This window comes from Prunus dulcis, chromosome 4 (assembly GCF_902201215.1).
Source record: "Prunus dulcis chromosome 4, ALMONDv2, whole genome shotgun sequence".
NCBI classification, from domain to species: Eukaryota; Viridiplantae; Streptophyta; class Magnoliopsida; order Rosales; family Rosaceae; genus Prunus; species Prunus dulcis.
In genome coordinates, this window is record NC_047653.1 from 21,253,471 (window position 1) to 21,268,390 (window position 14,920).

General features: G+C 35.3%; 1 protein-coding gene across 3 annotated transcripts; it reads right to left on the bottom strand.

Annotated features, from left to right (window-relative positions):
• Positions 1 to 959: 959 nt before the first annotated feature.
• LOC117626388 (ATP-dependent DNA helicase Q-like 4A) lies at positions 960 to 13,910 on the bottom strand. 3 transcript variants are annotated; one of them, XM_034358063.1, is made up of 26 exons: positions 13,692 to 13,910; positions 13,449 to 13,581; positions 13,176 to 13,346; positions 12,718 to 12,775; positions 12,101 to 12,529; positions 11,571 to 11,741; positions 11,353 to 11,483; positions 10,707 to 11,085; positions 10,488 to 10,619; positions 10,082 to 10,168; positions 9,848 to 9,975; positions 7,550 to 7,670; positions 7,303 to 7,454; positions 7,065 to 7,200; positions 6,003 to 6,126; positions 5,859 to 5,929; positions 5,621 to 5,689; positions 5,159 to 5,287; positions 4,896 to 5,054; positions 4,690 to 4,770; positions 4,448 to 4,609; positions 4,233 to 4,288; positions 2,840 to 2,969; positions 2,372 to 2,466; positions 2,080 to 2,157; positions 960 to 2,004 (listed from the first exon to the last, which is right to left on the bottom strand). In XM_034358063.1, exons 2-26 carry the CDS (start codon positions 13,472 to 13,474, stop codon positions 1,614 to 1,616), a joined length of 3,666 nt encoding a protein of 1,221 aa, XP_034213954.1. In that variant the 5' UTR covers positions 13,475 to 13,581; positions 13,692 to 13,910; the 3' UTR covers positions 960 to 1,613. The 3 variants fall into 3 exon arrangements, with proteins under 3 accessions (XP_034213954.1, XP_034213953.1, XP_034213955.1); XM_034358062.1 differs by having other exon boundaries at positions 13,443 to 13,581; XM_034358064.1 differs by lacking the exons at positions 13,176 to 13,346; positions 13,449 to 13,581.
• Between the last annotated feature and the right edge of the window lie 1,010 nt (positions 13,911 to 14,920).

The following is a 14,920-nucleotide window of genomic DNA, read 5'->3' on the forward strand; positions in this document are numbered from 1 at the left end:
AAGTTCCTCATATCGATCAAGTCATACTTTGAAAATCTGGAAATAAATGTGTTATGCGAAAACTTCCAGTAAAAGATATTTACACATTAATACCCGACCTATGCTAGAGTCTAGAAAATGTCAATATAATTTTCATACTAACAGATTATTTATCTAAAATAACACCAAACACCTTATAATATTATAGATAAACAGTCAATACTCTCCATAACAGATTAATACTATCTGACAAAAATTACAGTACAATCCGACGTACCAAATAAGTCCTAACTCTTAAAAGACCATTTAATGTTCTTCCTAACTTGTAGCTAAACCAATGTGAGACTTGTAGGCTAAAAAAACCTTGGTGATTTTGGACCCACTCCCACATGGCCAATTTTTGGCTCTGTTGGGTATTTAATTTCGTACAGCCCAACTCTTTTATTTTGAAGGTAATGCTTCAGGCCCAATTTGCTACGTGTTTCCTTTAAAGGCATGGATTTACCCAAAGTCCATTTTGGCCCAAACAATACCTACATGAAAAATATAGTGAAAATATGCAACGGTAAAAATACGAATAAAATCGTGTATTATTATGCAAATTATTTTTAAAAAAAATGTCAAGAAATACGGCCATTATAATATTTTAATATTATTTATCTGAAAATTTTAAGTCTTTTTATTCAATATAATACGTTAATTTTATATGTACTAATTAAGAATTCGTAAAAACAAACATGTAGTAAAAGTAAAATACATACATATGTGTATAACATACGTATAATGCATTTGATTTGTTTTATATAATACGCAAATTTAACTAAGCTGACATATTACCACCTAGTCTTTAAAATTCATTTTTTCTTTTGGGTATTGCCAAAGACGCTCAATGTTTTTGGAGCCCCTTCAGAAGTCAAGCAAAGAGCTGCCTATTAAATAAATGTCCATGAAGCTAAAAGTATTGAAGAGCACGCATATCATGCAGCCTGTCAAACAAATCAATGTTCAAGCAATTCTACTACTTCAAGCTTCAACAAAGTCCAAACCAAACTAAGAAAAGCGTATTACATGTTCTTCACTCAGATAAATCTAAATCCATTTTAGCCTTCATCTTATTCTCAGAAGCTCCATGGTCATTTCAGGTGACAAGCACCCTTCAGTGTCCACCTTCCAGTTGACAGCTCAACCTACCTTCCATCTGTAACGGTAACCATCATATCTACATCCTTCTACTTGGCTATTTCAAGTGGATTCCACCCTTGAAATAGGGGTGACTACCTTCAGAATTTCTATACTACATGCATTTTATACTCGGAAGGGTTCGATTCCCTCCATTGTAAACGTTAAAAAAAATAAAAATTTAAAGATGGGGAATAGTTATACAGTTACCAGAAACAAGCATGTTTCTCTAATAACAATATTTAAATTTGCCGCTAGCAAGTATTACAAAACTATTGCACATAATACATGATACATTTGATGTAGATGGGATAGAGAAACCTTGTTCCAACAACCAGAAGAAATGCGAAAAGCCATCAGAGGAGTCTCATCTCCCACATTGTTAAATTGTATCCAAAAGAAAAGACGGTTTTATCTGATAATATTGACCCTAATACTCACAATGATTACAATTATCACTGTCGCCCATTTCCTGGCGTTGACCATTGAGGCAGCACTCTTCCACCAGCATTCTGATTAGTTTTCATATCCGAAGCATTCACTTCAAAGTCATAGCAATATAAGTCTAGTTCATCATCTATCAATTGGGGGTAATCTGGCTCCGCATAACTATAGGCCTCAATAGTTTTGTTCTGCCTCTTTGGTGCCTTTTTCTTTGACCGATCTGTGCTTTTGGTGAAGTCGTTGTCATCAAAATTTTCATTCCCATTGTTGTTGCCATCTCTTTTCCTCTTCATATCATTACTGTCATTGCTACTGGTGCTGTTTTTATCTGTTTTGTAGTATTCCTTTATGGCAGCTTCAATTGTTTCAAGTATCCGATCTCCATACTTGGCCAACTTACCCCTGAATTGAGCCAAAAATGTTGAGTATATTTTTTGTTAGGTAGGCAGAAAATTATCTTGTTACGGTATAACTTACTTGCCAATGCCATTTATTTCAAGGAGTTCCTCCTTTGTTCTAGGAATTCTGCTGCTCATGTTCTGCAGCGTGGTATTCCTGACTCAAAAAGAACAGCAACTTATCAGAAGATATCATCTAAAGATCAAAGGACAAGTAGACACTTATAAAGACCCCTCGTTATAAAATTCCAACTCCGAATGATTAGCAACTTTTCCCAAGTAGTTTCCTTCCTCTCCTCCGGAAACAAATTGGTATTAAATAGTTATTCTATTAAGTCGCAAACAAAAATAAAAAAGAGTAAGAATCTTACGCAAATATGTGGTATGCCATGACCCCATCATCAGATTCTCTAACGAGATTAGTTCGAAGCATTTTCAAAGAAGTAAATATTTTGGCAGATAGATCCTGTTATGGAATTTAAAAGAAATTAGCCCTCATGGTAGTCAGATATTTCATCAAGCAGAATAGGGTACTGACAAAAGGAATAAATATACATGTACATAAGTGTCTTGCCAACGTACATACATATATATAAAACATATGTATACGCGTATCCATGTATCATGTAACAGAGAGCTGTTTTTGCTGGCTATAATGAACGATATTGACACATTATCAATTGCATATCAATAGTCCATTCTTTAATAAAAAACGAACGTCCATTCCATAATCACACTATATATATATATATATATATATATATATAAAGAACAGATGTCATGCATAGAGAATTTATGTTTATATATAATATACATATATCTACTATCTATGAATATACCGAATTTGCTTTGGATTGAGGTTGTTCAGTGCCAATATGTGGAGGACTCTGCTTCCCAGATGTCAGTGAGCCCTTAGCTGAAATCACTTCAGAGTTTTTCTGTTTAGAAGCTTTTACGGAAGAAGGGAATCTACAATGTATTTAAGATGTCAGTCTCAATAGTGTTGTGTTCATTTTTGTACAGCAGAAAATAAACAAAATTACAGACTTAGATTGAAATGCACAAGACTACAAACACTTCGGTCAAAAGAAGTGTTTCCCTCTTTGCAGACAACTAGGCTCAAACAAGAAGTATTTCGTAGCATGTGTAATAAGATTAAATAGAAAGAATATATTGACACGATGTTTCCAACATAATCATCTCTCTCTACTGAAACACTACACACAAGCAAGCAAAATTTCATATATTATTGTGTGGCTGGCAAGAATGTAGCTGCATCAATGAATCAATGATGAATATCAGACCTATATAATATCATGCAACCTTACAAAAGCTTTCTAATAATATAGGATGAAAGCTAGGCTGATAATTAGTGGCTTCAAAATACCAAAGATGGCATGTGTAAAAGTCTTAGCTGACTAATAGATATTTTACAAATTCAGTATTAGTCCCATTAATAACTTACAAGTCGTAATACCATATAATTGACATTAAAACTAACTAAATATGACGCAAACAAGAATAAATTGGTCTTATGTGCTTCGTGAATGAAATGAAACTCTACTTTTGTAAGCAGTACAAATTTTTTCAGTTATTTAAGATTAGCCAACAACACAAAACTTAATCAAATAAGTTGTGCCCATGAAAGACATTTAGACAAGCCAGATCCTATCCAATATGTTATTCATAGTTGTAAAAGACCTAATTATTCTACACAAGCAGGCATGTTCACCGCAGTCGAAGGGCCTATGGCAAACCTGACTAGAACCTAGCAACCAAAACACCACATAGAACACATCCAATGTCCCATCAGTTGCAAAGTGTATAATGATATTTGTATTAAAAAAACTACAAAACCTTCCCCAATATTGCATGCACCTCTAAGAAATTGACCAACTTATGATATATAACCAACACTTGAGAAGGGTAAAAATTTAGTAAAAATGAAAGCAAAGAATGTGTCCTAACAGTTTTGCACTACACAGTTTAGGGGAGACCACTCAAGCTGAACAGGGAATGGGCCTTCTGAATAAGGTGGATCTACCACTAGGCTGTTCCTATGTGATAGTAATAGTATTGGACACTCCTGCACATGCATGGTTGATGGAGATTAAAAAAATTCCTTAACGATCTAATACAAAAATCTTTCACATATTAATACAATACGCACATGGAACAAGTAAACAGAATAGTGACAATAATACAGAAAGACATATGTCTAAAAAGCCAAACCTTATTAGAATTGTCTTCCTGCCAGAGAAAAGTTCACACGCCTTCAATTCATTAACCTGAAAACAAATGAAAAATGACACATGTAATTTCTATAAATAAAAAGGAAAAACAGATGATGACAGCAAGTGGCAGTTTCTTGCATTTCGTTCTCTTTTCAGGCATGATCATCTTTAATGAAAAACTCAGCATGAGTGATTTGAAGGAATTAGAAGTACCTTTAGTATTGATGATACAGATCCATAAACATCACTTTTCTTGACTTCCTCCGAAAGAAGGTCCTCGGTAACAAGATGACGTAATACACGGGAAGCTTCACCCTTGGCTAGATGTTTTCCCACTCCATGCAAGCTCACAGTCTGATGCCTGTGTTTCTTGACCTAACATTACAAACATAACATCAAAGAAGATAATGACAAAAAGTAGGAAGGACAGTGCATGTCTTAAAGTTGAAGCATACAAATTGGCTAAAGGAGCCCCTGTAGACTTCAAGAATATGAGATGATGAAAACTGCTGCCCTGTTAACTTCACCAGTTCAACCTAAGCACAACATGCGGCAAACGTGACTACCCGAACAATGCAAGGATTGCAAAATTTTACAAGGAAATGATAGTCATAATATAAACTTTGACAAACATCTCCCAAAAATTATAAAAGTTTCAAACCAGTTGCTTTGCGATCCCTGTGACATCCTTCTCCACGAAACTTTTAATCTTCAAACAATTATCACATGTCTTTTTGCATGTTGTACAATCAAATTTTTCTCCAAGATGAATAAGCTGTAGAATTCGTCTGCAATCAACATCATTTTCACAATAACTGACCTGAGAAAGTTCAAGTCATTTAATTTAGTACATATTTGTTAAAGAACAAGAAATATATAATAATAGAAACCTCAAAAACTACACATGAAGCCTTAATCAAGTACCATGCGCAAAAGATTTTCAGTATTTGTTTCCAGTACTCTCCCAGAATTAGCTGTATTGGTACGATTGTATCCAGATGCCAATGGGCTTTGCTCTATAACTCCTTGGCTAATCATATGTTTAACTCGAATCTGCAAAAGAATTGTAGAGACAGACAAGCAGAGACAAATGAAAAAGAATGAAAGAACACATTAATCTCTCCTGTTTTAGCATGATCAAACTGTCGAATGCAAACTCTTCCTTTTTTTTCTGTTTTTTCATTTATTGCTTGACATATTGACTCAGCACCCAAAACAAGTCTTGAACTGGCCACATCACCCTCCCCCACATAACCATGGGGACAGGACAATATGAGAGGACATGTCATTTGACCTAGAGGCCATTCGGGTTCCAATGCATGCCCATTGTCCAAATACAGAACTGACAAGAACCAAGTAGACATTAGTTTTACCACTGCAACTTACATAGTCACTGTAACTGTAATACAACACACAAGATGAACGCTGACCATCTCTACCAGCTCGACCACACTCCTGAAACATAGTGACACAATGAGCTAAAAGAAATCAGTAATCTAAGCTTTCATGCATAAAACATTACTAAGAAATAAGCTCTCAGAACCATTAAGCTAAATTCCAAAATTTCACAGTTTCACGTCCAGATTTTGCAATCTTAAAGAAGCAATTTAATACAATCTGATACCTGATGGTAGCCTTCGATAGACTTCGGGAGAGAATGATGAATTACAAAGCGTACATCTGGCTTGTTGATACCTGAATTCCAATTCCAATGTTGGTAATAGTGACCTTAATTAATCCAGACAGAAATCAGCAAAAATTTATGTACCCATTCCAAATGCCACTGTAGCACAGATAATGTTGATTTCATCTTTACTCCACTGCTTCTGGACAAAGGCACGCTGAGCAGGATCCATACTACCATGGTAAAATGCTGCTTTATGTCCACATTCCTGAACAGGTACACTCTCAAATGAAACTTAATTCTTAGAGAAATAAATCACAACATAATTTGTTTTTTTTAAAATACTCATGATGATAACATTTCTTTTTATCTTTAGCACACAACATGCACGCAATAAGTTTTCCTACGAATTAAGAACTTTTTAAAATATTATGCATCACCTTTTACATCAGGAATATCAAACATACATTTTTTAATGTTATTAATTAAGCAAATGACCAGTCTCCATGTCAAACTTGGAAAACTTGTTTGTATAATGAAAAAGGAAAAAGAAAATCTCTCCTCATGAAAAAGAGGACAGTAAGGAACACAATTCCAAAATGATATTCATGCCAAAGAGGAGCTGATTTAACTTTAATTGTTGAACTTTCCCAGACATCAAGGGTTCTTAGACTATGTTCCCAAGTTTTCTGTACAGAACATAAATTTCTTAGACTATGGCCCGCTCCTCAAGCAATACAGATTTCTGTACAGAAATTTGGCCAGAACACCAAGTTGCTGAACAGAAAAATAAGCCCAAATTTTTCTCTGCAAAAGTTGCTAAAAGTTACATAAACAGAATGGATGGAAGAAATTGTATGGGCGGTTACATGCAAATCATAGAAGCCTGAAGTTTCTAACCAAGCTTTCATATATAAACTTGAGTTGCTAAACCCATAACGACAAAAGAAAGGTATATCTCCATGTCCCTTTGGCTACACGCATTTTAAACATCATTTTAGCAAAATAAGCAGAGAAAGTGAAAAAATATGTATATCAAAAGTCATAGATTACACAATTAACAAACAGTAGCTAAATTTTCATGAAGCTTAAAGCAAAAACTGAATAAGCAACAATAAAGACTTTCTAGTATAAAATAAAGAAACAAAAAATAATAAGATAACAAGACTTCCATTCAACTACAAAGAGATCACGATAAAATCAAACCTGCAATCTCTCAGCAACTTTTTCACAGTCCATTCTTGAGAGACAATAAATTATTCCACTTTCATCATGATGATTTTCTTTAATGAACTTATCGATGTCATCTAGACACTTCTTAGTCTTGGGAATGACAGAATACCTGTGACGAATAGAATGAATCATCATTTCAACTTTGTATGACAGTTTGGGAAAATTTATGACTTCAACATAGATCAAGAGTTTATCTTTGTCCAACACTTGCCATAAATTTGGGCGATTAAAACTTTGCCGGAAAACAATGCAGTTAACAAGACCAAGAGCTTGCACAACATCCTCTTTTACACTAGCAGTTGCAGTAGCTGTTAAAGCTAACACTGGAGTATTTGGGAACTTCTGTTTCAAGATACCAAGAGCCTGGACATTTTAAAGAATAGCTTGACATTAAATAGAAAACAATCAAGAAGAAAAATTCAATCATCATGAACTCGAAATTTTAATAAAGCCCCTACCTGATAATCTGGTCTGAAATCATGCCCCCACTGACTCACACAATGAGCTTCATCAATAACGATCCTAGCAAGCAACTGACGAGCATTTAAATTCTCCAACTGCCGTAAAAGAACATCACTTCTGCATAAAAGTAAAAATAAAAAAAGATTGGTATCTTAAAAAGTTATGCAGGATTAATTACTTACTTAAACTATCTTTTTTTTTTTTTAAAGGTAATTACTGAAACTATGACATTCATTTCAATATGAAATTGCAACAGACAATATAATAAGGCTGGGAACAAATAACTGGATGACCCAATTCGTTATTGCCATAAGTATTAACAGTAATAGAGTTGGGTGATAAAGGGGAGAGGGACAAATAATTCAAAACTCAAGGTTGGCAAATAATGAACTAGTTTTAAGGTTGACTTGCACACATACTATGAGCATAGAAAATTGTGAATTTGTGACTGAAATTATAGAAAATATAATTACTGAGGTAAGAATCACCTGAACTAACTAGTAAATATCACATTCACTGTGGACAAGAAGTAACAATCGTAATTTTTTAAAAGATAGTTGGGTAGGTGAATAACCTTTGTGATCAAGATTTCCTTCCAAATTATAGGATGGCTGAGTTCGCAGAGTAGATGAGGTCAAGTGGATTTGAATTTTCGATTTTGAAGAAACTTAGGAGAAGAGATTGAGGAGCCTGCAGCTCTATTGACAGTTTTGGAGAATTTTCAGCTGTTAACATAGGCCAGATGGGGGGGAAGCGGAAACTGGATTCATCAGGTCTTCTCTTGTAAGAGTTTGAAATTTTCTGTCTAATAAGCAATCGCAGCCTGTGCTCCAGCCTGTTAAAATGATTTGGAAATCTAATGTTCCTATTAAGGTTCATGTTTTGGGTTGGATCATAGCTTATGGAAGAGTAAATACTTGCAATTTGGTACAAAGAAGAAGATTCAATGTTTGTATTTCTCCTCACTGCTGCATTTGTGCAAAAAAGAGGCAGAATCTGGAACTCAATTGTTTTTACATTGTCCATAATTTCATATGCATTGCAGCTGTGGTGGCAGTTAGTCAAGGAGGCAAGGGTTAATTGGTTTCAAACATGCTTTGTGAAAAGTATGTCTTTTGGTGGCGGAAGGAATGCAAGAATTCGTGGAATTGCGCTGTGTTAGCTGTCTTTAGGGTAATTTGGTTGGAGAGAATTAAAAGAAAATTCGAGAACTGTAGTGGAGATATAGAAGAGAATTCTAGGGAAAGAGTCAGGCTTTGGGCATCCTTATGGGCTTCTCTTTCTCCAGCTTTTAGGGATCTTTCACTTTCTGTAATTTTTTTAGATTGGGGAGCTGCTGTACGATAGTTTTTAGAGTTCTTTTAAAATGTAGGTGTATTTTGTATTTGCTTGTTAGAACTGTATCATTTTGATGGCGGACTGCTGTTTCACTAAGTTTTGTATAGAGATTGTAGTCCTTTAATAAAATTTTGTCTCTCATAACTTTTTTTTTTTATATTGTTAAACATATTATGAGAGAGATAAACATTTTATTAATCCATGAAATACTAAAGACTTCTAAAGAACTCCTAGTCTTTTGGTGAGTGCTGAATATAATACCAGAAAATCCCTGATTCACTAGAAAACCAATTCTGATATTCTACAGTGTGCTATGATAGGCATTCAACTTGAATTTTCAATCAAATCTTTCTTATAGGACATGATGATTTTATTGAGAAAAGAGGCAGTTAAAAAAATGGACGTTTAGTCCATCAAACAATTAAAGACACAACCTAAACAAGAAAGCTCAAAAACTGCTCAACGAAGCACTCCCCATGAATCAAGGAGAATTTTTCAATTGAACTGAAAAACATAAACATAAACACAGGCTCTATAGACCAGAAGAAATTTAGCTAAAGAAATGCCCATGATAATAACACCAATAATAATAATTCTATCAAACCTGCGAATTGCATAAGTATGATTTCCATTCTTGCACTCTTTTGATTAAAAGCTCAAGGAGGAATATCAACATCACAAAATATCTGTTTAGCAGGACAGTCAGCATGTCATAAAACTCTCCCATAGAAGGTTTATCAAGAGCCTATTCTGGATTACAATAAGCTATCAATGACTCCATTTTAGTGCCAAGAAACTAAATGCTACTTCACACTGCCCTTATTAGCATACAACAACTTACTTACTTCAGTTGTATGATTATAATTATCATGTTCGACATACCTAAAGTGTTGCTGTTGAAGTAGCAGAGGACATACAAATAAAGTGTTTGCAAGTATTAGATAACAAAAACTCACTTCGCAACTTTCTCTGGGGTGACATATAAGAGCTTGTATTTACAATATTCAGAATTAAGCTCTCTAAAGATTTCCTGTTGTTCAGTCCACTCCATATTGGCACTTAGGTAAGCAGCAGGAATGTTTGCCTGGGTATGCCAAAAGAGAGGACATAAGTACGCACTGTTGGATAGCACGAAGTAAAATAATCTAAACGAACTAAAGGCTGGAAAAAAAGAAAAAAAATAACATTACCTGCAATAAATGCATTATTTGATCTTGAATAAGTGACACAAGGGGAGAAATTACCAATGTTACTCCTGGACAAATTAGGGCAGGGAGCTGCAAGATACAGAAACCAAAGTAAACCCTATAAACTGTTTAATGTCTGTCTAGTTTCCTACAAAAAGGGAACCAACTCTGTAGGAAACAAATAAAGGAGATGCAAGTTACTTGGCCTATATATTGTGGGAAAGGTAGAAAAGCTCAAGAGCTTGTGGCCAAGAAACTGAACCGATAAACTAAGCATGCCCACACAGTCAAACTAATTACAAACTTAAGATGACCAAACCATAGAACTGCTCCTAGTGAAAGGTATATGTAGTAGGCCTTAAAATGAAAGGAACAGAATTGGTAACAGCTTTGAAAAAAATTCTTTTACCTGATATGTCAAGCTCTTACCCCCTCCAGTTGGCATTAAAACAAAAACATCATAGCCACTCATCGTAGCATTAATGACCTCTCTTTGGTTGAGGCGAAAAGAGTGATTTCCAAACACTTTCTTGTTATTGGCCTGAAAGTGATAGCAGTGAAACAACAATTACGAATTACAATGACAGGTAATGCCAATATGAAATATGAGAATGATTTAGATGAGCACCTCCAGCTTTTTGGTCCATGGGAAATTATTACTACTCCACTTGTTGTCATTAGAACCTTCAATGTAGTTAACTTCAACAAACTTTGGGATGTATGGTTCCCTCTCGACAGGACAAGATGAGAAACCAAACCCATCCACAGAAGAGAATGAAACTGATGATGAATTACATCTTTCATAATCTCCTGGAACATTATGTGATTGAACCTGTGAATCAAATATCATGGTATCAGTCCTGAATGCAGCTGCTTGAGGTGTTTCATATTGGAAAGGCCTGGGAGTTGCTGTGGATGCAGAAAAATGTGACTTCCGTCTTTCCTCATCCAATGAGTTGTTACAAAGATGTCTCTCGAGCTGCTGAATCTTCTTATTAAGCTGTAACCTAACAATTGGAATACACTGTTTTCCTTCAACTATTTGTAAAATATAAAAAAATTATAATGAAGGTGAAACAACAAAACAACAAAAATATTCTGAAGCTTTGTGAGCTCTATATGACTTGTAGAGAGTCTAGAGACCCATAATTTTTTTTTTCTCCATCCCATTATTTTCCTTCACTGGTGTCTTTTTACGTACAATTCCCTATGTATATCTAGCTTGACTCTCACAAAGAAATTCAAATAACAATGAAAGTGTGTAGTATACAAACCTATCTTGGCGAAGCTTCTCTATTCGCGTTGGACTGAGATCATTAACATCATCAAGCAGTTCATTGGATATGGTAATTAGCGTGTCCTTCATTTCCTGCAAATGACTTGCAGCTTCTGGGCAAAGTCCTATCTGTATTAGATTCAGGAATTAGGCAGATCAAGCTGACCACAGAATTAGATAGAACCACAAAAAGCAAAATTCGGATGATTAACATACCTTAAACCCGTGAATGCAGTTTGAGCACAAATCTGGAGGCAAACTAGTCACCTCTTGTCTTGCAATGTTATCTTTATCTATAGATGGAGTAATGGGTGGAAGCTTGGAGATCAATGGTTGAGGTGTGCAACTTGATTGGTACTGTTCCACTATCTGGTCAACATCAATATTCTGAAACCAGAGTAAATGCATGAGATAGATGAGTGCAAAGAAATCAGCACTTGCATAAATCAAGACACCATAAAATAAGACTTCAAGCAAATAGAAACATAACACCTCATTCACCAACATCCACACAAGTAGGCCAAATGATATTGAACAAGTAACATGGATTCACTAGATGTACTTTAAGTCAATATCCAAAATAATGCATAATTAAAGGTGTAAGAACAACATACTGGTTAGAAACTTTTCATCCTGATTTTTACAATAGTAGCCATATTCAGCAGATATTTACAAAAACAGCCAACTTAATACACAACAATTAAACCACAACGATTTAAAATAGTTAAATGAAATTTATGAATTACCTCAAGTATTTCATCATCATCATCGATGTCATTAACCAAAACTTTTGCAGAGTGTTTTATTTGGCTGGTATGGACACTATTGTTGCTAAATGATCTTCCTGGAACCCGAGAATCAAAATTGTTGACCATTGATGCTCTGACCTGACTTTGCCCCCCAAAAACATTTCCCACATCTGCAACATTAACATTACTCGACGGAAAACGATTACCCAAACAGGTTGCAGCTTCACTGTTCCTGGAATTGGTTCCATTAATGTATTGATGTGTTTGCATATGTGTGTGACTCTTATCAATGTCATATGAGCTTGGCGTAGCAGTTCTTCCAACATCACGACAATACCTGGAACTAGCATCCTTAACTAGAACAGTTTTTCCAGGTTTTGTGTAGTTCCTATGAGAAATCTGAAGATTGGAAAGGGCATGCCAAGCCTGCCGAAATTATCCCAACCAGAAGAAAAAAAAACTCAGGGTAAGGTGGTAACAAGAGTTTGTTAATACCAAAAAGATGACACAGTATAAGGAATGGAACTTAGAATTTTTAGAAAAATATATATAAAGAAACACCTAAGAACCAAGTTAAATTGAAAATGGGATTACTCCTCATCCAACATGTTTACCTTTTGAACTTGTGCACTTGGTAATCTTCCAATATTCTGAATTTGACAAGCCATTGAGCTAAAAAGCATGAATAGAACCAGTCTTAGAAAATCAAAGTCCAAATGAACTCTGGAGATGTATCAAGTTAAATGCCTTGAGATAATAGTACATTAATTATATAGGCATCCATGTGTATTACAAGTAATCGATATTTCTAAGAGAAAAATCCACAAGCTCAAGGAATACCAAAAACGAATCCAGAGTCATGAATTAGTAAAATCGAGGAAAGCAGAGGAGTGGGGACTAACTGAAAATTAGCTGAAAAAAACAACAAATCCTGTAATTAACTGAAACGCATTAGTTTTTTTAATTTATTATTATACCCCAACCAAATGCCACAATCACAAAAAATCTGTTGTGCAGTTGTCACCAAATAACAAGTAATGCTGAATGTGATAACAGTAATTTAAAAAAAAACCTCATAGCCGTTGCCTCTTGCGCATGAGGTTTTTGTGTTGGTAAGGAGAAAAGGAAATTTGAGCTCAAAACATTAGGGCTTGAGAAATTATCAAGTGCTTTGACATGTTCCAACAAACTAACTTTAAACGGCGTCTGGGCAGAGTTGGAACCTTGACCCAATTCGGTACGACTGCATAGCACATACCCACAAACCAAAACCCACTCAGAATAATCAAAAAAGGGAATATAATGGCAAAGTAAATGGTTATTGTCTTGCTACTCTTACTCTTGCCTCATATGTGATTCCCTCCTATGCATTGGTTTTGGTCAACATATTTGCATCTTCAGGCGCAAAGCAGCGTCTTCATACAAAAATCTTTTATGCAAAAACCTCCTCAATCATTCATCTGAATTAAAGGAATGTTCTTCACACAAAAAAATAATAAATTAAAAAATTCAAGCGTGAGGAAAAATGTAGCAGATTTATGATGACAATTGAAGTTAGTGGAAGTGTTAATAAGAAGAAAGTTCATACCTTGAATTGCAATGAATCAAAGACGCCCTGATTACATGGATGAGTAAGAGTGCGATGTCAAATGGAACCCTAGAAATGATTCAAACAGGTCACCTTGATTTTGGGCGCGCTCGTGTGTTTGTGAAGGGGGGAAGAGGAAGGGGTTGGGAGAGAGTGAACGCGGTTCAAAATAAAGCGCGGTGTGAGAGTAGCGGGATATTTTTTGCTTTTTTTTCATGCCTTTTTTTTGGGGGTAAAATGTGGGAACAAAGGGAGCCCTAGAGCATTTCGGGAGCTTCTATAGTGAGTGGGAAGTTATAAGGGGTGTTTTTGAGGGGTATGTAAGAGTCGTTGGATTTCATCCAACGGTGAGTTTTTAAAAGAGGGTGCATGTAGAATCGGGTTGAAATCTAACCCGTTAGAAACCCAACTTCAGTTGTTCCCCTCTTTCCCTCTCTGTGAAAAACTGAAGAACACAATCCTCTCTTTTTGAATGTAAAGCAAACCCACAATTAGAAGGATCCAAATCTCCCAAACGTATAGTCACTCGATTGTCATTAGCTCGTTGGGAGGCCTGCGATCTATGGTAACCTGGGTATTACGAAGAATGTCTCTTACCTAGCTGTTGCCCTGTTTTGATTCTATGGCTCAAGTGAAAACCCCTTCTCTTTTTCATTCAGCTGACAAGATTCCAGATGAAAGCAAAGTAGCATATCTCTTTTTGTAGCTAGAAGCCGCAGCAGCAGTTGTTCCTCGATTTTGGTAGAGATGGAGTCTCAAATACCAAAGAGTCTTCTCTAATGTCCACCACATTCTTTCCAGCTGACTGACTTCAGAGGTCCCGATTGATTTTGAGAGGTAAGTTCACTTGCTAGATTGATTTTATTGGGTTTGGTTTATTTTTTGTGAGGGTGGGAAATTCGTCATTTGTGGCATCAATAATGCTCATTTTTGGAATCAATAATGTGTCATTTCCTTATGAATATTCAATATACTTAGTTCATTGTTGTTGGTCGGGGTGGAAAATCATGAAATGTAGGTAAAAGAACCTAAACTTAGGCTTAATGACATTAGGAGTAAGCATTTGGAGAGGATATTGGGTGAAGTTCTGTAATTGGTGGTTTGAATTACATTTGTGTTCTTAGTTGAACATATTGGTTCTAATGTTATTTTGAACAGATTATTTCACAAGAGATGACGTAACTTATGAAATTTTGCTTGCGTTTTGTGTAATTGGAAGTTAGGCTATG